The following is a 26,289-nucleotide window of genomic DNA, read 5'->3' on the forward strand; positions in this document are numbered from 1 at the left end:
TATTCTTTGTCTCACTATGAATTGGGGGAAGACTCATATTCCAAGCCTCCTCTACGCGTCGGGGGATGTAAACAGGAAGTATAGTGTTGTCATGGAGTCACTTAGATAGCTGTGAGCTACAATTTGAGCTTGATTTCTTTTAGCCTTTACTCGTTTACATTTGTTGAATTGGCACCATCAAAAGTATATTAAATTAGCTTTTAGCAGTTCCTGTTCGCAATGTACCCATGTGTTAAGATAGAACCATCACTGGATTACTTTGACACCAAAGAAAACTTGAAAATGTGATGATTCGCAAGTTCTGGAAAGCAGATGTATGGCTGTGTATTTGTAATAGACATTGAATGATATCCTCGTGTTACATCATTTAGCGGTGTTAACACAGACCAGGTGTGTCTGACCAATATCTGAAATAAAAGAGAAGCCCGAGCAAGATGCCAACAACAGTCTGCGGACACTTTTTAATCTAAAGCCTCAAACCAAGACTAAGATCTACTAAGAACAAACAAAGAACAAGACATTCAAATCATCACCTGATGGCTGACAAATCAGACACTGTTGAAAGTTCTCACCGAAATGATTTACTGTAGAATAAACATCCATAACACCGCCGCAAACCACAGGCATCTCTGCACCTGTCCAGGCATCTCTGCACCTGTCCAGGCATCTCTGCACCTGTCCAGGCATCTCTGCACCTGTCCAGGCATGCTTGCGGGGGAGGGGCAGCCCTAGTGGTTGTGATGAGTCACTCCGGGGAGCGAATGTGATGAAATTACTGCTCTTCCAGGGAGACGTCATCACTGAGGAAATAGGAAAATGAACTACCCTCGATGATGCGTCAATTCACGGCCAATGTGCACACGTAGAAAACAATGGGAGCAGATGTACTGATGCGTCTTAAGTCACAGTGACTCATATACGTGGGATAGCACGTTTGTTTTCAGATTTGATTGAGTTATGTCTCAGAGAAGGAATGTGATTTTTGTATATTACGTTTATTCTCAAAAGCACAAAGAACACAATCATACACTGTACATGTGAAGTTCCTACCTCCAAACTCCCCCAACACACACAAATCAGGGGTCTTTTTAAGTACCTAAGGGAGAAATTCACCACCTTTTATGTGGAAGTCCAATCAGTGTTGATGGTAAATGAAATCAATCGAAGCAATAACCGAAAAACAGAGAAAGCTGAGACCTGGGCCGGCTGCGGTAGTTGGTGTCGCACAGTGTTTGGGCACACGCCAATATTATTATTTGCCCAAACTGTCGTTTGCTTTTTAAAGAAAGTAAAAGACAATCCTACTACATTTACGATCAACAATGATTGGCCATCCACATACAAAGTAACACACTACAGCCGTCTCCTCAGACATCTTGGGAACGTTACTCCATCCCACGGCCACAGTCAGTATCACTAACCTACATTTATGATGATCTGAATAGCAAACAGGTGTTGGAACTGGTTTTCCAGGATAAGTTCCAGTGTCACCCTTTCTGCCCACACACAAAAGTGCAGTTTTTCCACGAGCCATCCACCCACTCTCTCGCACACACCCAATCTCTATGGTCTTACCCCAACATGCGGGATACACCCGGTATCACTTTATGCAACACACAAACAAAAATATGCAAATGTGGATGTGTTGGGAAACACAGTTCTGCTTATTGCAAATGTATCCATTTATAATTCCATCCACTGTTGACTTACTTCCTTGCAAATGTGAGTTGGATAAACAACCATGCAGGAAGGCCAACATTCTCCCACCCACATCCTGCACCTGAAACTAGTGGCACAGCATCCTGTACACCCACGCTGGCCTCACAACATTTTAAGGAATCCTAACCAGGTTTTTAATCCAGTGGGACGAGACAGAAACTCATATCTGCAACTTCTGTGACCTTCTTTATAAGTGATGTCACCGTCATATGCCAGTGCACGGTGGCAGGAAAGATCTATTTTTTGCCTGCTACTTCTAATCAATGCGCTAAATGAGGTGATAATATTTAGGTCATTCTGACAACATTAACCTTCTAGTGACGGGTGCCAAGTTCAGACCCTGCAGCAGCTGGTTGACCTTCAGAGAATGTAGTTAAACCAGTAATGTCGCTACCGCCCAACACACCACTGTATACACAGTAATCACAGGTGTGCAAGGAGAACATAAACAATGCAGAACATGCTTTTATAAACAAACAATGGATCTACTGGCTAAAGAGCTTGGAGAGGTCCAGTGATGTGGACAGTAGCCAGGGCTGACCCACTCACGTCTCACTGAAGATTGGTACATATAAAGGGTTCAGCAATCCAACAATGAAGAAGAGATTTGTGACTTTGGGCTACCGCAGCCCAAACCAGGGGGGCTCTTCGCTGAGCCCGCCCCCTGCTGCTACCATGAAGCCCACACTGTCACTAACTGCACACGCCTGGGTAAATATCTAATTTTTGGAAAACCAAAAGATAACTAGAGAGAAGCAGACAGAAGAGTCTACAGAGTCAGAGTCATGCTATGTTTGAATGATGTAGCCACGATGTAAAACAACAAAGATGAAAAGCTGAAGCCTACAGATCACATCACAGGGTGAAAGTCGACCGCTACATGACCTCGCGATAGTGACGGAGGACAATAAAATGCACTGTTCCCGTATAGGTAGGTCTTTATCTACTGTAACAGTTCTTAAACAGCAAAAGCAGCATGCGTTTACATTCAGTGTAACTTCAGTAGCTAGCAAAGCATTGAAGTGCTAACGCTAGTTTATGTTGTGCTAATGTCCTCTGCTTCAGTTTGGATATGGAACCGTAACTCCTTAGAAAAAAAATATTTTCTTCCAGCCTCTCCGAGGATTGCTACTACACATACCCGAGGAAAAACATTTGACCGTAGCTCGCTCGAAATCCACAAAACCAGCCTGAAAATGAAGGAAACCCAAAACTATTGCACAAGAGCCTATGGAGAAGAACCGGATAGTTGCGGACCCTGGTCCGAGCTGGACAATGCTACGCTACAATTGGTCAGTCTGCGTTCGAGGGCTGGGACTTAGCGAAGGGTCAATTGATTCATGGAAGTATCCTCTTGGTCTCGTCACTGTATGAATGGCAGCTGAAGTGGCAAAGTCTCTATGCACCCTATGCTATCTAACTTTTAAAATGCTGTTTAGATGTGTGAAGAAACAAAGTGCATTTCAAGACACGCTGTCATTTAGAAGGGATAATGTGCTGTTCTAGCGCTTATCCAATTCCTTAACCTTCTGGTACCTAGCCCTATTTTTAGCCCTCTGCTCGAAAATTGCATACCCATACTCAAGAGAGTTCCCAGCTCTAACTACAAGGTCTATTTTAATAATTTTAATGCTAGAATACTGGTAACACTTGTGAGATGTGTTGAATTGTGTAAATATTGTGTATATGTTACTGGTTAATAACTGATACACTTATGGCACAGCTCAAATTGAAAAATTTCTAGGTTCGCCTGAAAAAAAGCACTTGTATTGAACATTTATTTTTTAAATAATGCAGCTGCAAGCCTAAAATCACACCACAGTCATAGAACAACACGTGTTACATGTCCCCACAACATATTTTACTTCGATTGAGTGAAGCAGGCCAGCATAAATGGTCATAAAAATCAAAATTTTGATTTTCGGATACCAGCTGTTGCATTGCTGTATACTAATTTTATATACTATATAACTAAATATTAACTATATATTCACTTTTCTTATCACTAAGAGTGTTCAATAATCCTAATAAATCAGTTTGACACCATTTTGAATAATTTTGAGCAGTTATGATGTGTCATATCTGTCATTCATAACAATAAATGGCTCATAATGTGTGTCTATGTGACCCTGATAAGGCCGATTTACTAGTGTGAGAGCTTTTTAGATGCGGGATAGTCCAACGGAGCCATGCGGGGGTGTTTGATCGTATCCGGGTCTGTTTACTGACTAAAAATCGCAAAATGCTGGGCGAACCCCCCTCTCTACATGGATTGCTCCACCCCACAGAATCGTCTGCCATTTTGTGATTCATTCCGCCAGCGCATTGATCTCACTCACAGACATGCAGCACAACATGGCGGGCAGAGCTGTGCAGAAATCGACTGGAATAAATCCGTTTTTCATCGCCAAAACCGTCAAAACGTAAGTTTTTTACCCAATTCTTTTTCTCGTGACCTGCGGCTGAAGTTGGCATGCATACCCATAACTTTTGAACGGTTTGAAAGAGAGTAATTTCGACGCCGCTGTGCGTTTCCGGGTCGAATCGTGCCCCTCCTGCATGTGTTCATCCGCCATGTGCGATCCTGCTCCGTGATGAGAGAGCCATAGATCGTCGATTTTTGGCCAAAATTGTGGCAAATCTTCTAGATATCTTCCAGATATGATATTAGTTCATGTATAACTGTGTTTGCAGTGTTTACAATGGCTGGTATGATGATGTTGCTCGGACTTTTCCCGTTAATTCGATATTTAATATGTCTGGAGCAATAATCATATTTCTTTATGAAAAATGCTTTCTACGACACGCTGAATGCTACACACTCTAAAACAGCCCCCCGTGGGGGGCTCTCGGGTCCAACGGGTTTTAACATTGTAAATTTGTAATCTCATTTCTGATCTGGCAAACACAAACACGTACTTGTGAATATGATATTGTATCCTGATTTTTTCCTGATGTGGGACAATTTAAATGACCGGTAGAAATGGGGCCTGTGATACTGCTGGATGATGGAAACGGAGTCATGGTTTCTTTCTCACAGTATTGACTTTTTGAACACAGGTTTAATTAATAACAATAACGGCTGCATTCCATGCAGTCCTGGCATAGTCCATGTTGACACACTGACATGGCTTACTGGGATAGTTCCAATGGAACAGAGCAATCATTAATGTTAACGGTAACGCATGCTTGTCCTGCTATGACTGGGGAAACTGCACTGAGTGAACAGTTTGGGCTGCCGATACACTGTTAACAGTAATAATGTTTATAAGTGTTGGTGTTTTCAAGAACATCTGGCATGTTTCTTGTTGACTTTGTTGTGTTCAAAGCCTGAAGTTGTTTTTGCTGATAGGAGGATGCTTTGCTTGGTCTTGAACGTAATTCTACTAGTTAACTAAGTAACAGGAGAGCCAGCTGCCACCAGAATCGGCCTGTTTTCTTGTAAATGGTTTGCTATACGATATGCGATACACATTTAGATGAGTGTCAACTAAAATCTGACGTCACAAATTCAAAATGCCCCAAACGGTTATATCTAGTAACAGGCATTTTGACAAGGTGAGCCAAGACTCACTTCAGACTACAGAGTTAGAATAGACTAACTGAAACAGAAATTCTCCTGATTCCTGCCATTAATCAGATTCCCGTAGCAATGTAACGTAATCCAACAGATTTCCAGTCAAATTTGACCCCATAGCAGACAATGTCAAATGTAATTCATCAATGCATCATCGTTTTGTACCAGCACTGACTACAACAGTACTGCTGCCTCAGAATGCGCAGAGAGGTTGAAGGTGAGACACCTACCTCCGTGGAGGATGCTGCTGCCGTTCCTTACGCCTGTCTTCCCTCGGGTTGGGAGTTTTTCCAGGTTCCCTTGGAGGCGGGGGTCTCCCCGCTCCACCGCCGCCTGCCCCGCCACCTGCGCCTCCAGGCTCCCGGGGATTGGCGGGAGGCTTCCCTCCCTCTGGCAGGGGTTTGGGGGGTCTGCCCTGCGGTCCACCGGGTGGAGGAGGACTGGGAGCTTTCTTCATTGCAGGCTTCTCCCTGCGAGGAGGGGGCATGGCACCCGGCTTCAGCGGCATGCTTAGGGATGGAAAAAGCACTTGTTCAAGCATGCACACAGTGATGTGCAGGCATGTGCTAGCAACTACAACGTCAGCAGAGCACAAGCAATGCTCTAGCTAATGATCAATAAATAATAACCAATAAACACCAATGATGCAATGTGATGCTGGAACGAGCACAAACTAGAGACTTTACTGTTATGACAATTTATGACTAACATTATTTATTACCACCCAAAAATAAAGTACACTAATGAGAATATGTATTTAGGGTCGTAGATAATAGAAGCACGGCCGACTATGGATGGAATGAATCTGATTTGATAAGATTTACCCTTTAGCCAACACGGGGGGAAGATCTAGTTTGTTCTTTGCGTTCTTCTGTGCTGCTGGACTCGGTGAGGGGGACGTGGAGAACGAGCGAGACCTAAAAATCAACAGAAAAATGGAATTATCCAGTTTAATTTCAAAGTTAGATAACATCACACAAGTATTAATCGGTTTTACAATGTTGCATTAAGTCACTCAGAAACACAACAAAAGGAAAGAGTTGTGCTTCCATGTGTTTTCATTTTCAAGTGTGAGCTGAACTGAGCAATTGAGGAAATAAAGCTAACGTGTGACGTCGACAAACAGGCCGAGTTCTTTGTTTTAGCAGTGTGACTTTATTATCTACAAATGCTTAATGATCCACTATGCTCAACAATTATTTGCTAACTGTGTTCCAAACCCACTGTACAGGTAGTGTACAGTGGGTTTGCAAAAATGTCCCTATGAGAGCGATGAGTGTCGAAAAAGATCTTTGGGTAGTAATCTTGACTCAACTCTTTGTTTTGTCTTGTGAGGGGTCCTCAGACAGTGGCTTTGTTCCAAACAACAACATGTATGGTTAGAGGTATTCCTGTGCAACTCTGACATATATGATGTATGTTAACTCCAGATCCAGAAACTGTAATCTTAGGTTGGTCCCAAAAATGTGTACACTGTAACTGTTAAGAGATTGCAGCAGTTCAGTATTGATTGGCAATTGCCAACAAATGAATTCTATGCTTTGGAATAAAAACAATCTAGAACAGTTTAAATCCTGGTTGACAGTTTACCGCCATGTCCAAAATGTTATCACTCCATTGTTTTATCCCATTAGACATTTGCAGACAACCTGGCCACAGCCGTGCTGTGAGGAGGCATACAAATGAAATACTGTAGGGTTTTTGATATGGAACACATTTCTAGCCTACTTGACTGAACGGCCTGGGAACTTCTAAGAAGAACTAACACACACACACACACACACACACACACACACACACACACACACACACACACACACACACACACACACACCTAGAGCGGCTGCCACTGAAGGAGCTGCGCTGGGAGGAGTGGCTGGAGTAGGAGGTGAACGAGGAGGAGCGGCTGCGGGAGCGAGATGACCCAGAACCTGTATAGGATGAAGAGCGAGACGAAGACCTGCGACAAACCGACAGAGCACAAGTAGTTAAGATTAATGTACAACTTAGTTAGACTCAACAGACCTGCAAACTCCAACACAAATAAGTTTCATTGAATGTTTACTTTTTTTACTCACAATGCATAATAAGCTGGCACTTAAGAAAAGTACAAAAGTATTAGCAACAAAATATACTTTAAGTACCAAACATAAAAGTGTTCACTATGCAGGATGGCAGAGAACGAGCCCATGGATGATGTGGTCACATCAGTCTCAGTATTAATGAAGGCACACAGAAGGAGTCACAAATGTAGTTTGTGATTTATATGTAAATGACTCCACAAAAATATTGTTCAATTCAAACAAAAATAGTAAAATTTATATCCACGCATTAAAAAAAAATAAGATTCACAAATATATTTCTGATGCAAACAATATTTCTCGTTTTAAATAAATGAAATTGAATCGGATCGGCGGGGCGGCGCTGGAGCCGATCCCAGCTGACATTGGGCGAAGAACCCTGCGCGACCCTGAACAGGATAAGCGGTTTGGATAATGAATGAATGAATGAATTCGACAAATGTATGCATCTAAAAGGATTTGAGATTTATTCATTTTTTCAATAGGGAATTATCTGTAGTCAATCAGATGTCTCCTCTATTTTCAACCAATCACATGAGCGTGCCCCCACCAGGGTACACCCTTACGTCAAATTCAGGTGGGGAACGGGTGGAGAGTGACAGTCGGACAGCTATCGGAGAGACAATCTTTGTGGGAGAAATCAACTGGAAACTGGACAGATGTGAATACCACTTATCAGCTTGCTGTAAAACCAGCTGTTCTCGGGGGCCGCAAAGGGTTAGCCCACATTTTCATTGCATCATAGCCACCCTTATACTAGGCCTGAATTGCCTGATTACAATTAGAGTGAATGGTATGGTAGTACTGTGCATTCACTCTGCTTTGGTGTATCCATCAGCAGTAAGATTTTTTTAAAGGAACTGGAAAGGTAAAAAACTGTTGTTGCATCATGTAGCAAGGCTGTGGCTGTTCTTTGTACTGTACAAAGATCACGATACACTGTCTGAGGAAATGCATTCAGATCTTTCATTAAGATAATGTCAACTTGATGTTATGAAAATGATTACTAAATGACAGCTCAGCTCATGCGACTACTGATTTAACAACAACCAAAAACCCCTAATGGACCTGTTTAATACACAAATCTATCTGCACGCAACAATGAAATTATAACTCCGGTGATTATTCACTCAAGAGGAATCATGGTTAATTGTTGAACAAAGGATTTATCTTCATCTACCTCCTCATTATGTTTTAAGTGAGCATATACCCGACTTAAGTAACAGTGGTTCCTATTGAATAGCTAGACTCTGGATGCCCGCCAAGTCTTAAAAATGATCTGAAACGTGCACACATTCCCACAATTTTCACTCTTCAGACATAAGATCAGGTAGGGAAATGTGTGTTCATTCATACAAACTTACTTTTGGCCATAACAGCCTGAAGTGACTGAGCGGAACTTTAACCGTACAATGTTCCACATCTTAAATTTGAGACTTTTCAGGGAAAAGGTTTGTTGTTTTTTCCGCAGCAGCATAACGTGAAAGCTGCTTGTTACATGAAAACTTCTTCACCAAACATGATCACACAGGATATCCCAAGTTAAAGGAGGAGTTCCTACCTGGAGGAGTTGGACAGAGAGACGGAGGAGCCCGAGGGCCGATGTCGGCGGCGCCCTCGCGGTGGGGAACCCAGCCCGGAGCGTCTCCTGGGGGATTTGGACCGACGCCAGGGGTCCTTCCACTCATCTGGTCGCCTCATTAGTGGAACATCCTCCTTCTTGGAGGGAGGCTCCATCGGCCTGCTGAGAAGATTGAAAAGATGAGCAATGGCTGGTTAGGTACAAGCGTCAGTTTAGCTGCTGGGCTACAAGCGAGGCGTTAGATAAGGCCAACAGTTAGGGCCGGCTCGGGTTCATAGTTGGGGCCGGCTCAGTAATTTTAATATGCTGTTCATTCTGTAGACAACATTGTTGGGATCTGACCCTGCTGTCCTGGCTGGCTGAGACCTTCACACGTGCTTTTCAAACAAAGGAGCAGCCATGTTCCTTCCTTTCACCAACGCCTGACCTGGGGTCTGCAAGAAACCTCATGCCGGATGACCACACCCCCCAGCTCCAGCAGAAACCTGATGCTGGTCCCTCATTGGCCAAGAAAGGGCCCCCCACTGGTTGTGCCACCTGGTTTATAAGCCTGAGCACAGCTAGAATTCTTCCTCTTCCGTCCAGACACCGCTGGTGTAAGGAGATCCACAAGGCTCTCTTCACTCCCGACACGCACTGGTGTCAGGAGGTCCACAAGGCCTCTTCACTCCGGACTCGTCTTGGGGACAAGAAGATCCACAAGGAAGCGCTTGCCTCATCAAATCCTATCAGGTCACATGTAACATTCGCTGGTCGAACAGACTGTGTTTTATTTTGAGTTTTGGATCCCGTAGTGCGAGAACGGATAACTCCTATGCCCTGTTCTCGCCGAAGATTTCCGGGAAGGACGACCCAAACCTCGTCCCTCAGCCGAAGTTAAAAAGCCCCTCTCTGCAGCGAGGAGGCCGAGTCTGCGCCAGCCAGCCCCGAGATATTCCTGTATCTTGTTACATTAAGTTACTGTCGTGTTATAACGTGTTATTGCGCAAGCATCGCGGACCACGGAGTCCCGTTATATTGTGTATTTCCTGCTGTAACTGTTTGCATTAGATCCGTCGCTGCTAGTGGATGTGGAGGTTGTGATTTTATCACTTCAAAGACCAAAACCACGGTGGCGGAGCCTCGTCTCGCCGACCGAGTTTCGGGGTGATAGGAGGGCAATACTCGCATCTCACCGGAGTGATAAAGATCTGTTTTGTTTGGGGATTGTTTTATTTTGTTTGGTTTTATTCTCTCTTCTTTAAATCAGCTCTGTGAGTGAGATCTAGAACCGCAACTATCACCGTACAAGCGTTACCGGTCGGTTCAGAATCCGACTGCAGAGTTTACCAGTGATCAGCTGTTTCTCACATTCTCACTGCAGCGCTGAGCACCGCGCTCAGAGCTCCTCTCTCTCTCTCTCTCTCTCTCTCTCTCTCGCTGTCTACCTCTCTTCCTACTAACCCGCATACACATAGTTGGATTCACTGATTTTGGGTGAACCTCTCAGACACGTGGTCGCGTAATCTATTGTCCCAACCCACATTGTGCGCCGTCCCACGTGGTTACACGTAGCCACCTCTCAGCCATTTTGGTCGCCAGTCTCTAGACTCCACCATCTTTGCCTGTAGGCTCACACGCCCCTATTGAGATTACCCACCATCACTGTTGAGTAGCTCCCCCCCCTTTCTTCACACACACACACACACACACACACACACACACACACACACACACACACACACACACACACACACACACACACACACACACACACACACACACACACACACACACACACACTTCATTTGACTTTAGGTATTAGATACATAATTGTATGATAGCATTTGTTGATTGTGATATTACTTGATTTGATCATTTATTATTTTGATTTAATAAACTGTTATATTTTAAAGAGCAGTCGTCTGTGATTACTTGTACATAAGTGTGTAATAACAACTGGTTGTAGTGGCCTGTGCTCGAACTTAACCCTTCACTCGCACGCCAAACGTGTAATAGTATTCAGACTGTTAATATCGTGAGTGACCACTAATTATGAGACTTAGTTTATAGTTTGGTTATTGGTCCCTGTCCGCAGGGTGGTGCCCCGTTCTTATTAGTAATTACTAATTAACTTATTGATGTTAATAACTCCATTGATGTTAATAGTTTAGTTTCATATTTGCTGATAACCAAACACGCTCCTTTACGTTCCCAACCACATCTATTGCGCAATTGACATCCATCCCTCCTCAGTTCTTCCTGAGGTTTCTTCCATATACTTAACCTCGCCTGATCACAGAGATATAATTCCTCTAAATAAGCAATAATCATCTGTTTATATTTTACATTATCTTCTCTCTGCAATTGTCTTTTTTGTTAAGAGTAATGAGGCAGTGATTTTACACTCACAGGCATAGCGTGACAATTTAACATGAGTGAAATGTGTGCTGCTTAAACACTTGTATGAGGCTTTGCTGTTTGGCATACACAACAGCTTGTTTTTCCTCCTACAGAAGCCTGACATATGATTTTGCATGTTAGGCGTACTGATGGATTTTTTGTTTTTCTATTACTCCATGAAATTCAAAACATGCACATTTGGAAACATATGTAAAAGAGCTGTAGAGTCATTCTGCAGTGGGATTCAGGACGTGAATTGCAACTGTGGATAGTTGGTCCAGTTCTAAAACTAATAATGTTGATGATAATGATCTCCCATAAAATGAGACTTCAATACAGTGTGTAAAAGCAGCCAGACCAAAGCGAGTAGTAGACTATCAAACCACCAGTTGCATGGTGAATTCTCCGACTCTCAATAAGGAAATTTGTGCTCTGATGCTGAAGATTGGATTGCAATTCAACACATTGATATTTTTCCGCCACCAACAAAGACACAACCGAAACTGCCCAAAATGCATGTGGATAGAAACAAAAGGACTGCAAAGTAGGGGTGGGCAATGTGGATATTGATTAATCGTAATGAACTTAAGCAAACGCCCAGCTGTGAGCAGTCAGGACACGGTTTGGAGACAGACCACAGAACTCCAGGCTCGGTTCGCACCACCCATCTCAAGTGTGATCAGACTGTGGGAGACAAGTGAAGCTCCACAGCTCCAGATGGGTGTGACTCGTTAGGTTCAAGTAGGGCTTTCATCCTTTTGCTGGCACTGGAAACCTGGATAAATGCTAGTCTTCTTTCCGCGCTGACGCCGTGGGTCGGGACGTTATCAGTGGTAGGGATGGGTATCGCTGGGATTTTATCGATACTATCTTTTACTGTTTAACAGACAAATCAATAATCTTACTTTGTGTTTCATCATGTGACCCAAAAGAGAAAAGGATTAAAAGCAGCAACCTGCTGATATGATACATCACATATACACCTGGGAGCTGATTTGCAAAAAAACACTGGATAATTCCCAGCTAAGACTTTTCAAATCAACATATATGGGATTTTCCCTAGTAGAGAGGCCGATGTTTATTTTTGCAAAACAAATTAATCTTCAAGGGTGTATCTAAATATTTGTTGGAGGAAATGAACCAAGATTGCATTTGCTGTGTTAAGATATAGACTGCAGCAGAGCACCGGTTGGTTTAGCTCCCGTGTGTGTAATGACAGCAGCACGGTCTAGTGTCTGCCCTCTGAACTGCTACAGTCAGGTGGACAAGTGAAGTGATGACAACGCTGTTGGTTGTAGGCTGGCAATCACCAAAGGCCCCACGTTACGATATTATCACCATAATTGAGTCATGAACTGATCTTATTGCGATTCTAAACATTTTGCATTGTGCTCAAACATATATTACCTGCTAATTAATTGCAGGTAAGTTTACACTGCAAATGATGACGTTTGTAAACTCCTGTTTTACCTCATAAAATAAAGTTTTCACTCTGGTCATCTCACTTCAGCCATTTTTAATGGCAGCAAAATGGTTTTGTGAGTCAAGCAGACAGACTGACCAACGCTGTCATAAACACTGCATCATGACAAACTGAAGTGTTTGTATTTCAGTCTATATCGTCCAATCCCACCGACTTTGACTGAACCAGGAAAACCTCAGCACCTTCCAGTCAACTGGAAAAGCCTTTGTTAACCAATTGTCAATTATATCAGAGGAAATATCACAGTTTCACTTTTTCACAATTACTAACCTCTGTGGGAGAAATATATTTGTGTAAAATCAATCATATCCATCATTTGAAATGTAATATGTTTATCTACATTCATACTGTGATATTGGCCGTATCATTGTCATATGTTCTTCACGTCACTGAAACAGGGAGTCCCGTATAGCGGCCTTGGAGCCCGGCTGAAGATAGAGGCTGAAGATCGAGGCTGAAGATCGAGGGGGGATGACGTAGATAAACAAGTAGGGCAAGATTTCTAACGCAGGGGACGAACGGGAGCCGGTCGCTGTGACGGCCAGAGGTGGAATCAGGAGAAGACGAGTGTGGAAGGAGACTGTGGTAAATCAAAAAAACCTCTTATGACTTGGCCGAGGGGCACAATGTAACTTGTCGAGGTGAAAGTTCAGAGGAGGACATTGTGTGCACACGCACAACGTGACTCAAGAAGAGACTTCACTGCACACACAAAACAACACGTCTCAATGCCGTAATCAGGACACCATATACATATAACCTCTTCTAATGGTTATGAAAACGTGACTTATATAACTGTGGTTATGGAAAAATCGGTAAATCCCGACATTCCTATTTGCAACATCAATGGCTTATAAAATGTGGCCTCGTGTGCTCTGATGAATTTGGCATGCAGTTAACACCAGTCATAATTATGTTTTAATAAAGACTTGCAGTCTGGCATTATGCCAATGTGAAGAGTGATTCATGTGGATTTCAAAAAGTCTGATACATTTTTGGAAAAGTAACAGATTAATATTTAAAGAAAGTGTTCCATTAGAGAATGGACTTTGTGATGTTCGTGTTAGTACTAGCTCAACCCGAGGGGTCATACTGGTATGTCTCGTTTACTGTGAAACAGAAACTGCCTTTGGATTATGTGCAGCATAAACAGTATGAAGCTTAATATCACAGGTAACGACGAAGAATAAAAAATAACACCCACATCAACGTGGAACAGGGAAACATACTTGGAATAATAGTCTTCTACTTAAGCACAATTAAAGAGTGGCTGTCCTTCAGTGTACCGAGTACGTAACAGGCACATATCCCCCAGCCAATGAGAAATTCCACAGGAGTGATGTCAGAGCTAAAAATAGAATGACAACACGGGAGCTATTTTTAGCTCTCAGGTATGTTTTCTTATCAACAGAACGGTTCCTTTGAGGAAGGAAGGAAAAAAGGAAGTGGTGCCAATAAACCTATGAGGCCCACAGAGTACAACACGTAATAGGATGTTTGCAGAGCTTTTGTAGGTTTAGTGACTCTGCCCGAGGAGCCTTCTGGAGAAAGGAGGCTTCAACCTGTTGAACTTCCTCTGTACCTAACGTCACGGTTTGTTCTCTATTATAGAGCAGGTGTTTAAAAACACACAGAGGGACATTTAACACCAACCATCTTGCATGAACACGTTTTTTAAACTTTTTATAGTCTTAAAATAAATGTAATTACACATGTGATAAGGCAACATCTTTTGACTAAACCGATTCTTATTCACTATTGGTAGCTAAACTGATACTTTACATTTATGGTTAACTCTTTAAATCAACAAGACCAGTTTTTGATGAATTCATTATTCTGGCAAGGCACAGGTGTTGCACGAATATAATTAGTATGCATATCAATTATTACTGCAAAGTAACAATAAGAGAAAATACAGAACTTCTCCATACTATCAAACCAAATATTAGGTAATGTTCTAATACTGTGTTGCAGTAAAGTAACTTCTCCACAAAAATAACGCTCAATATGTATTTCTACATTTTCCAAGTACTAAGTGCAGATAGGTCCAACCATGTAGATCTCAGAGAATCTCAGCATTCGCCCACAAATGAGTTGTTCAACCTGGAAGGAGTTCTACGTCGCCTCTGGTGGGTAATATTGCCCAAGTTCTGTACGTAACTCATCAGTGAACAATAGCTAAAGACGGGTGTTGGCTTGGAGTTGTTGACAAAAGAAGTTCCACAATTTCATAACCAGAAACCAAGAATGGGTGATAAGATTAGTCAGTTCTAAATCACAAGGCGGGAAGGTTCCTGCGTTTTCCATTGACTTACAGAGGACTTGAAAGAATGCAGACCGAGTTGTAGTATTGTTTCGGCACATTGAGAGGAATACCTTTTAGCAGTAAGTGGATTTTCTAATTACCAACTTTCATGTCTTTTGTGACAGGGAAAAGCAAACACTAAATATAAAACCAAGTCTCTAAAGAGGGCCCAGTAAACAAGATAATGTTGGTGCATGATCTGCATTTCGTGGAACCTGGTTTTGGAACCGTGGCAGTCACACAATAAAAAAATGACTTTGCCATCGACTAGGTTTGGGTTACAGTATGTGAAGATATCCAACTTCAGAACGTCAACAACACTGTGGCTATCCATTTCATATTCCTGGAAGATTTTAGACCATTGCTGACAATGTTGCAAATAAATGTGCGCAGCTGATTTATGTTAGTACTGGAATTTTTCATGTTAGCATCATTGAGACGAGGATCGTTGACTCGCCAGGTGAAGCCCACTAGACTCCTGTACAACAGAAGGTCTTTTACATCGTGTCATTGGGGTCAGCTGTTTCATCATATAGTCGGCTCAATACAGATGCAATAAGCAGAATAGCTGACTACAAAGCAATACAATATGAAGACAGACACCCGTTCTTTAGAAAAACGTGCAGAAATAAAAAACTGATACTCTAACAGCAAACATTTACAACTTTCTTCTTCTAAAATAACTCACCGAACTTTACAACGCTTCATTGAAACCCAGGATATGGGAACATTAATTAATACTAGATAGATAGATAGATAGATAGATAGATAGATATGCACTGGTATCGTAATATATATATAAGCACTGGTATCGTAATGTTCCCAAATATTGTACATGAAGAGAACTCTGTTGTGAAGTTTGCAGATGACACTACGGTCATCGGCCGGACTCCATAAAGAGAGGAAGACAACAAGCTCACAGAGTGGAGCTCAGAGAACAACCTGCTGCTCAACGTCACAGGAGAGGAGGCTCTAAAGTAGATGATTAGAACCGCTCAGAACATCATTGGTACCATCTACTGAGCATCAGTGATGTTGGTGACAGGAGGAGCTGTGAAGAGCTAAAGGGATATTAAAAGACAAAACCCACCCCTCAACCACCTGTTCACCCTGCTGCCGTCTGGAAAGAGATACACAAGCTGTCGTACCAGCAGACTTCAGAACAGTTTCTTTCCTCAGGCTCTGAGACTCCTAAATTCATCCTCCATCCACATATAATAGTTTTTGTTGTTTGTTTTCTTTCCTATGTAGCACATTGGGACTACAATCTAAATCTAGTTGTGCAACCCTGTCGAACAAAGACAAATAACCTTGTAACATGTAACCATGTAACATGTAACATGTAACATGTAACACTACTCGTCCACAACCTTTGTAGTACTGATTGCTTAAACATCCAAAGGACACGATCACTAATGGTTTCACACATTCCCTTCTTCAACCTCTCACTGGCACTCGCACTACCACTCATCATTGAATCTCTGGAGCAGATCTCAGATGGCTACACACAATCTAGGTCAACAAAGTTAACAACTTCTTCAAAATATCCAGAAGTCGTGTGCAGACTTCCTTTCTAACCTAAAATAGAATGACTGCCTCGCAGTTATATGCCCCTGCCAACCAGTCACGTCTACATCCATGTATGCCATCATTGTATTCGTTCTAACAGATATTTGTGTGAAAATCTCATAATTATCATCTTCATTCTTGAGTAGTGGCCAAAAATGTGTTTTGTGAGGTAACAGTGACCTCGACCATTGACCACCAAATTTGAATCAGTTCATCCTTGGTGGACATTTGTGTCAAATGTGAAGACAACGTTCTGCTGGCTCTCCTGAGCCATCGTGCTCATGAGATTGGACTGAACAGGACCCACCAGACACATTAACGCTGCCAACCCTGATGAGTGATAAACAGCCATTTGTGATATAGGCTCTTTGTAGTTGCTGCCTTTTGTATTTCTGTTCCGTCTTTGAAAGTGAGTTGTATATGTTTGTTTGTAGATGTTTGAAAGGAAAAAATACATCATTTATACAATGAACAAACGTTTTCATTGTGACGGACAAATGAAACAAAACCATACATGGTAGTGATCAGACTTTGGCCAATAACCAGGCTGATATTTCAGCATTGGTTTGACAAAAAGATTGTTCAACTGTAAAATGTTAGTACTTAGTAGCTTATGTATCTTGTTCACAATCCTTAAAATAAAAGGGCTTTAAGGGATCCGAATCCCATTGGCCATCACTGACATATTAAGTAACCAACACTGATCCCAGTATCGACTGGGCTATGATAGTGATGCATGCCTGTCTGCGTCCATTACACCCAATAATCACAAAGACAGAACTGTGACAAATAAAACTATAGGACATAAGGACTGGGTTTTACTGTCCTCACTCCTTCCTGGTGTATCAGGACATGACAGCAAATGTTTTTGTAAAATAAAACAATCAATCTAAAGCCAACTGAAAATTCACTCACTTTGGTGGCAGGCTGAGGGGAGGAGAGTGTGGTTTCAGCTTGTCCTCGTCTTTTTTCTCCCTGGCTTCTCGAGGGGGACGCATCCTTGGCCTCTCCTTCTCATCCCGCTTCATCCGGTCCCTCTCCCACTCCTCTTTCCGCCTCATCCTCTCCTTCTCGCGCTCGCGCTCTCTCTCCCTCTCCCTCTGCCGGCGCTCCCTCTCCCGGTGATCTCTCTCCCTCTCTCGGTCCCGGGGCCGCTCCCGAGGGTCCCGCTCCCGTTCACGCTCCTGTCCAGAGGGATATGTTCAGTTTTGTTCGTGGTAATTATTTTGTTCCTATTCAATTCGTATGACTCACAAATATATAGTTTCATTTCTAATTAGAAACAAAACAAAAAAAACCTGGAAATTGTAGATTTCAGCATCACTCCAACAGGAGAAAATAGTGAATTCATTTTGGGACTATTTCTGTCTGTATAACTGTCCTCGTGTCTTTGTGCTAGCCACTATACCATTCATTTGTTGTTCCCTGTTTGGACCTCATGCTTTGGCATTTTTGCTTTACTTTGTGCTGTTGAAGGACCCACTTTGGCAATGAAAACCTTAACGTTAGAGAGAACACTGTGAGCAGACTGTGGAGGATACTCACAGGGTAGTGGTAAGGAAGCGGAGCTTCTGTGTACTGCACTCTGAAGTTTTCATACTGGCCACCTCGCCAGAGGGCATCCATTTCATAGTCATAGTATGGATCAGCATATTGGTCACTGTGGAGGGAAACATGTTTGAATTGTTATTACGATACCTCATAAAAGTTACTTACATGTGTATTCAGCACAGGGGGCATGTTTTTTTTTGCCCGCCAGTTTCGTAATACTTCTCAACGGGTGGGCTGGCTCAAGATCGGTGCGCAGTGACCGGCTCTAGTTTGGCGTGCAGCCCCGGACGGGTCAGCTCGACACCACCCTCACCTGGACTTCGCCGCTTTTTTTTTTTTTACCGTAGGCCTATATTATTTAAATGTCTTCATCACTTAAATGTTGTAACTGCAACAAAGTAGCCTAACTAGCAACTAATATTGTCAAATAAACGTAGTGAAGTTAAAAGTATATACAATGTTTCCCTGTGAGATACAGTGGACTACAGGTATAAAGTTACATAACATTGAGTGGGTAGGTTTAACGCTTGTTAAAATAAAAAGACTGTCAAAATGTAATAATTGTCAACAATCTGTCAGTTATAGGTCCTTGTCCAGAGGGGACAGGGTACGCTGATAAGGGACCTCTGGTCTACACTATGGCCTTGTTAGGAGTTGTATGAAGGCGGTCTACTTACCCATAAACAGGATCTCTGAAGTCCATTTCACTGAAAGAAGTAAACTGATTAGTATCAATAATGAAATATCAATCATATCTGGTACATTCACTACACACTAATTGTGAGTATGTGTTTTGCTGCAACATTAGAAAGTAAAATCTGTTCTTAAGGGTAGGAAAGAAAGGTCCCTTACTATAAATACTTAAATGGAGATTTCATTAAAGAACAGCAGTATTTACAGATAGACTGGGCTGATGTGACTAGGTTGGGGAGGATAACCCAATATAACAACACAACTAATGACAAAGGCAGAGTTGATCAAAAAATAAATAATACAAATCTTTCAGGGAGCATCAGAGATTATTCCTGTGAGAGCTGCAGCTTCAATGATTCTGTAGTGCGTCTGTCATCTCACCAAGCTTTACTAAAATCATGCAAGTCTGACAGGATTGGATTTAAATCAACTAAAGGTAACAGAGGAAAAGCTTTGCAATAAACAAACAATGTGGCATTACTCTCTGATGATGCGGTAGCTGCGTTCTCTGAGGAAGTCATTCTCTTTGTCAAACTCTCTGTCGTCCTCTCCGATGGTCACATTAAAACGCTTCTCCTCAAAGTCCGGCTCCTGCTCCTTACGGATGGTGGCCTTCTTCAGCACCTATGAATGACGGTAAACGGGAAGTTTAGCAAGTCTGCAAGTTCTATATTGATGTGAAGATAGGCAACATGTCTGTGGCTGCTGTTCTCGTTAATGGATCGGTTGCTCTACATGTTGTGTAATGCTGGTCCCATTTTCTACATGAAAACCTTCTGTGACAAGGTAAAGATTACAAAATAGGCTTCAGGGAATATCTTAGCTTTCCAATCAGGTGGCAGTAAAGGGTAGTAGTGCAATAAAACAGATAAACCTTGCATTACAACTGTGTCTGGAGTGTCAATAAACACACAGGTTTACATTCAGTTAGTTTACACACTCACAGCAGCATGACAGCTGATCAATTTGGCACAAGCTCATTTTGGTTTGCGTGAGAGGCAGTGGAAGCGTTTACCTCTTTGGCATGCCTTAGACCTCGCTCCCAGGCACTCTCTACAGGAGGCTCCACTGGAGGAGGTGGTGGAGGGAGCTCCTCCACTGCAGGTCCAGCCTAAAGCAGCAACAAATGAATTCACTAGATTCCCTATATTACACACATGCTCACAGAGAGGTGCAGTGATACCATCAGCAGAATTGCAGACCGAGTAGATTCAGCTTCTGAGCATTTGTTTTGTTTTTTATCTGGACTCATGTAGCGTAACACTGCGACAGTATTATACACCTACCCAGGGATTATTGGGTATGAGTGGGTGAGGCCCTCCAGGAGGCGCTCCGTTAGGGGAGAAGGGGTCCGGCTTACTGATGAGGGAATAGTTCCCTTTGTCATTGACTCCGGGGTGGATGAACCTACAGTTCATACCCCAAGTGCAATTTCCTGCAGAAGACAAAATGTTACAGTAAAGTTTAAAAATGATTTGCAGGCAGTTGATGACGTAGTTACCCAGAGAGAATAACACAAATGTCTTATTTGTGTTACTTTCTTGGGTTAACACACAAAATGAGAGGACGACATTTTCAGTACTGCTAATCCTAAATGATATCAACATACCATCTTGTAAAAGTCTTGGTACTAATTACCAGCAGTGAAAAATATATTGGACCAATACAGAACACTAACTGTACATCTGTGTCATGTACACAGCTGCTATGTATAGGTAGGCACTGATACGACATGTCTTTGGAAAGCTAAGATTCTTGTGATTTGATTTATGCAAACCATTTCAAGATACAATCACAACAGCAGGTTCACTCAACGCCTCCAACAGACCACCAACCAACCAACAAACAGTTACTAAATTGAGGCAACTCACCGATGAAGCCTCATAGTAATCCACCCATCGATGATATTCAGACAAAAACGCTCGTTACATTAACAAAGGTCCAGACGATCCAATCCAGTAAAATATTTAGTCCAAAACACATTATTACGTCCATCAATACCCACGGACTGCTGTTGCATCATTTCAAATTAGCCGGCAGATATGCACATTAGCTTTTCTCCCTTAATAAATTAAATCATCATTTAAAAACTGCATTTTGCATTTACTCGGGTTATCTTTGTCAAATATTAACATGCGTTTGATGATCTGAAACATTTAAGTGTGACAAATATGCTAAAAAAAATCAGGAAGGGGGCAAACACTTTTTCACAGCACTGCACACACACATATATACAGTTGTGTGAAAAAGTGTTTGCCCCCTTCCTGATTTCTTATTTTTTTGCATGTTTGTCACACTTAAATGTTTCAGATCATCAAACAAATTTAAATATTAGACAAAGATAACACAAGTAAACACAAAATGCAGTTTTTAAATGAAGGTTTTTATTATTAAGGGGGGAAAAAAATCCAAACCTACATGGCCCTGTGTGAAGAAGTGATTGCCCCCTAAACCTAATAACTGGTTGGGCCACCCTTAGCAGCAACAACTGCAATCAAGCGTTTGCGATAACTGGCAATGAGTCTTTTACAGCGCTGTAGAGGAATTTTGGCCCACTCATCTTTGCAGATTTGTTGTAATTCAGCCACATTGGAGGGTTTTCGAGCATGAACCGCCTTTTTAAGTTCATGCCACAGCATCTCAATCGGATTCAGGTCGGGACTTTGACTAGGCCACTCCAAAGTCTTCATTTTGTTTTTCTTAAGCCATTCAGAGGTGGACTTGCTGGTGTGTTTTGGATCAGTGTCCTGCTGCAGAACCCAAGTGCGCTTCAGCTTGAGGTCACGAACAGATGGCCGGACATTCTCCTTCAGGATTTTTTGGTAGGCAGCAGAATTCATGGTTCCATTTACCACAGCAAGTCTTCCAGGTCCTGAAGCAGCAAAACAGCCCCAGACCATCACACTACCACCACCATATTTTACTGTTGGTATGATGTTCCTTTTCTGAAATGCCGTGTTACTTTTACGCCAGATGTAATGGGACATGCACCTTCCAAAAAGTTCAACTTTTGTCTCGTCAGTCCACAGAGTATTTTCCCAAAAGTCTTGGGGATCATCAAGATGTTTTCTGGCAAAACTGAGACGAGCCTTTATGTTCTTTTTGCTCAGCAGTGTTTTTCGTCTTGGAACACTGCCATGCAGGCCATTTTTGCCCAGTCTCTTTCTTATGGTGGAGTCATGAACACTGACCTTAATTGAGGCAAGTGAGGCCTGCAGTTCTTTGGATGTTGTTCTGGGGTCTTTTGTGACCTCTTGGATGAGTCGTCGCTGCGCTCTTGGGGTAATTTTGGTCGGCCGGCCACTCCTGGGAAGGTTCACCACTGTTCCATGTTTTCGCCATTTGTGGATAATGGCTCTCACTGTGGTTCGCTGGAGTCCCAAAGCTTTAGAAATGGCTTTGTAACCTTTTCCAGACTGATAGATCTCAATTACTTTGATAAACCACAGTTAATTTATGTTTTAACAGGGGGGGGCAATCACTTTTTCACACAGGGCCATGTAGGTTTGGATTTTTTTTCCCCCTTAATAATAAAAACCTTCATTTAAAAACTGCATTTTGTGTTTACTTGTGTTATCTTTGTCTAATATTTAAATTAGTTTGATGATCTGAAACATTTAAGTGTGACAAACATGCAAAAAAATAAGAAATCAGGAAGGGGGCAAACACTTTTTCACACAACTGTATATACATACATATATATATATACATACACAGTATATATACACACATATTGTGTTATGCAAGATATTTTACTGTTGAAATATAAACTAATCAGTGCACTCTGGTGGACAATCTTTGTAATGGCTGCACTAATAAGCAAGTTGTTGTTACGCACCGGGTTACATAAACAAATACAACAATACATTTGTCATAAGCTAAAAGAGGCAGATAATATCCGCCTTGCTGGGGCGAGAGCTGCTCTTCACCACCTACCTTTGATGAAGAACCTGCAGATGGGACGTGGTCGGATCTTTCTGTCTGAGGGATCTTTGACCTCCCCCTCCTCCAGGTCATCGTCCTGCCCACACATTCAAAAGGGAAATCATGACATCTTAGAGCACCTTATTGTACCCTACCAAGATATCACGCTAAAAAATAAGGTATTAGGAGAGTGTCTTTTTTAAATGTCATGTCAAAAAGAAAGTTGAAACAACAATCTGTTGCAGGGTTGCAATGCATTTAGCACTATTCATTATACCCGACATCAAACGGATGAGCGAGGACACTTTCAGAAATGAAAGGATGAAACCGCCTGTACCTTTGAAGCAGGAACCATAACCAGTATGTGACACTGCGCTGTCACACAACAGCACAGGTGAAATAAAGATGGAAGCACAAAGCTAATTCTTAGCTCTACTCGGTCTACTAGTCAACATCGGAGAAGAGCAGAATCTGATCCAAGTGTGCAATCCCAATCGTGCAGGCGGTCGTTTCCAAGTACGGTTTTGGCAGATTCATTTGAGATTGCAAAAAAGGTTACTTGCCAACGTGTTTTACTAGCAAGCTGCCACAAGACACTCTTACATCCAGATGTTAGAGTCTCGTCTTTATCAGAGTTAAAGAAAAAGCTCCTTTTTTGAAAATACTGTTCAACTGTAAAGAGCGACAATACCAATATTTAGGAAAACATGTGACTCACATATTTCTTGACTATATGTCTCATTGCTTAGCCGGGGCTCGAGCCTGACCTCGGTAACGGGACGCTCCGTGAGCTAAGACACAACGGCAGCAGAGTGTTTTACTCTGACACAACCAGCCAGGGGCTGTATATCTGACTGAGATCTGCTTCTCATGCTGACGGACTGACTGTGGGAGAGGTGATGGGCTACTGACACTTACAAAGAGGAGGCGGCTCTCTCTCTCTCCATCTGTGTGTGCAAGAATGCATTATGTGTGGGAGAGACTGATATTAGTTGACCTACAGTGAGCCACTGGCCTGTACCTTTTGGTGACATAATTTTGGTGGTCATTTGACAATATAATTCAAAGTATTGGATGTACTGTGAATGAAGTATTGGCCAAATTGTTTTGTAAGCTTTGCTAATGAGAAAGAGAAATCTAACGTTGACTGGTATTTTGCCAACCTGGACGACAGAATTCAGACTCACCTGCAACAGTGTGCCGATCACTTCAATTTAAGAGTGAAATACAACGTAGGCTGCAGTGCTGCAACTTTGGACCGGTTTCTAATACCTCTATTGTCAAGCTATAACTGCTATCTATACATTTAAAAGCTAATAGTTTTTAAATGTTGTACTAAACAAAACAAAAACTAGAATTCCACACGAGAGAACAGTGACCAATACTTCTGAATATGACACTGATCAACATATAATCCAAACTATGATCACTTACATCAATCTCTCCTTCATCAATCTCTCCATCATCCTCGTCCTTCTTCTTGTCTCTGAAGGAATCTCTGCGCATCCTCTCAGGCCCTTTGGAGTCACCCGACCTGTCCTTAGGAGATGGGGGAAGGATTGGTTTCTTCTCCTTCTTCTTATTGATTTTGTCCTGAGTCTCTTCCTCTTCTTCTCCCTCCACTTTCATGTCTTCCTCGTCTTCCTCTTCCTCGTGTGTAGGGATACTGGGCTCCTCTGGGACCTCCTCATCGTAATCAAGTTCATGCTCGTCCAGCTCCCGGGAAACAGACGCCGGGTCATCCTTCATCTGCCTCACCACGACAGCTCTCCTCCTTTCCTCTTGCTCAGCTCTCATTCCTTCGTCCTCCTCAGCCTTGCTTTTGTCTTCCTCCTCCTCATCATCCCCCTCAGCTGTCTCAGGATCTGCAGAGTCGTTCTTTCTGTAGTCCCCGTATCCTTCCTCCCCATCTTCTCCATCCTCTTCAGGAATGAAGCTATTGCCCTGTTCTGAGTCTGGAGACTGTGGGGTGTCAATGACTCCATCCTCTTGATCCTCTCCTTCCTTCTCATCCAACTGTTCCTTCTGCAGACCATCTTCATCCCCCTCCATCAGCACAATGGTCCCATCCTCCTGTCCCATCCCTTCTGTTTCTGCTACAGGCTCCTCGTCCTCTGCATCAGAGACAAAGTCAGGGACCACCTCATCGTCTTCTTCCCTCTCCTCTAATTCCGAATTTCTTCCTTGGCTCTCCAACACCTCCTCCTCCTCCTCCTCCTCCTCCTCGACAAGCCCCCCATTCTCCTCTTCATGGACTATCTCACTGTCAGAGATGAGCCCGTCCTCCTCTTCATCAGGAGAATCCAGCAGCTCACTGTCAGAAAGGCCCTTCTCCTCCTCCTCAGGAGACTGAGGGGACTGGGTAGGGCTTTCAGGCGTATCCATCAGGGAATATTCTGGTGTAAACACAACAACCGCAGTCTGTAAAAAAAAAAAAAACAGTCAACATGTAATATCCTAACTGCGCCCACACTTTTGATAGTAAACTTTTCTATGTATGAAAATACATAATTCCATACTCCATATCATATAATAAATAATAGAATAGGATTTCAGATCACTAACTAACCAATAAAGTTATCAACACACAAATCATGTACCCAAAGAAAATCTGAGTATCCATAATTATTTTCCAACAGCAAAATACCACAACCAACAGTTTTGTTGATGGAACAATACTGACAGAATTAACAGACCGTATAATACGAGTATTTACAGAGGTTTGGCATATGCAAGACTCTACATAATAAAGCAGACTAAAGTATTGGACTAAATAACACAGCAGTGTACGACAGCAAACTAACCGTTTGTATTTGTGTGCTTTGGAATTTGCCTGAGCAAATAAAACTAGCCAGCTTGCTAACAAACTGGTTAAAGTCATATCAATTGAGAGGACAATAACTTTAATTTTAAAAACCTTTCATCTGACAGTAAGCCATAATAATATAGGTCAAATCGACAACAGAAGTTTCTTAATGAAAGTTAGATTCCAGTGCTGCTAATTTAACAGCAAAGGAACATCTTAGCAATAGCATGCTAGCTAACAACTAGCGTTAACGTTATCTGCAAATGGTAGGAGCTAAAAACCTCATAAAACGTTACTGCAAAAGTCTCGTAATGGTTTCATGGTTCCATAAGAAAGTTCACGTTACCTACTAACGTGCACGTACTGACACAACATGTCCATGTTTGTAAATACGTAAGTTCAGCTGCGCCGTACAATGACTGGTATTACACTTCTAATAACTGGGTCGCAACAAGGCCCATAACTTCAACGTCAACGCGGAGAGCTTGCTAACCACCGAGCACACTGCCCACACCGAGCAGCACGTCGTCCTAGAAGAATATAAACAGCTAAACCGGTCATCCTTGGTGCAAAACGAACCGGACACCGCCACCCGAACAATGAGCGGTCATTGCAGC

General features: G+C 42.4%; 1 protein-coding gene across 4 annotated transcripts in view; it reads right to left on the bottom strand.

The window, feature by feature from the left end:
- Positions 1-26,289, bottom strand: part of zc3h18 (zinc finger CCCH-type containing 18) — a 33,394-nt gene that overhangs the window by 6,800 nt on the left and 305 nt on the right. For 3 of the 4 annotated variants that reach the window (XM_076076315.1, XM_076076314.1, XM_076076317.1), the window contains exons 2-13: positions 24,301-25,287; positions 22,879-22,963; positions 20,229-20,377; positions 19,958-20,053; positions 19,424-19,566; positions 18,927-18,956; positions 18,244-18,358; positions 17,614-17,882; positions 8,939-9,121; positions 7,131-7,256; positions 6,121-6,213; positions 5,527-5,805 (exon numbers count right to left, since the gene is read on the bottom strand). In XM_076076315.1, coding sequence (XP_075932430.1) covers positions 5,527-5,805; positions 6,121-6,213; positions 7,131-7,256; positions 8,939-9,121; positions 17,614-17,882; positions 18,244-18,358; positions 18,927-18,956; positions 19,424-19,566; positions 19,958-20,053; positions 20,229-20,377; positions 22,879-22,963; positions 24,301-25,251 — 2,519 coding nt within the window. In that variant the 5' untranslated portion in view covers positions 25,252-25,287. The remainder of the gene's footprint in view (positions 1-5,526; positions 5,806-6,120; positions 6,214-7,130; positions 7,257-8,938; positions 9,122-17,613; positions 17,883-18,243; positions 18,359-18,926; positions 18,957-19,423; positions 19,567-19,957; positions 20,054-20,228; positions 20,378-22,878; positions 22,964-24,300; positions 25,288-26,289) is intronic. The other variant, XM_076076316.1, reaches the window with a different exon arrangement.

Source organism: Anarhichas minor, unplaced genomic scaffold, assembly GCF_050575085.1.
Source record: "Anarhichas minor isolate MPS153535 unplaced genomic scaffold, ASM5057508v1 ptg000005l, whole genome shotgun sequence".
Taxonomy (NCBI): Eukaryota; Metazoa; Chordata; class Actinopteri; order Perciformes; family Anarhichadidae; genus Anarhichas; species Anarhichas minor.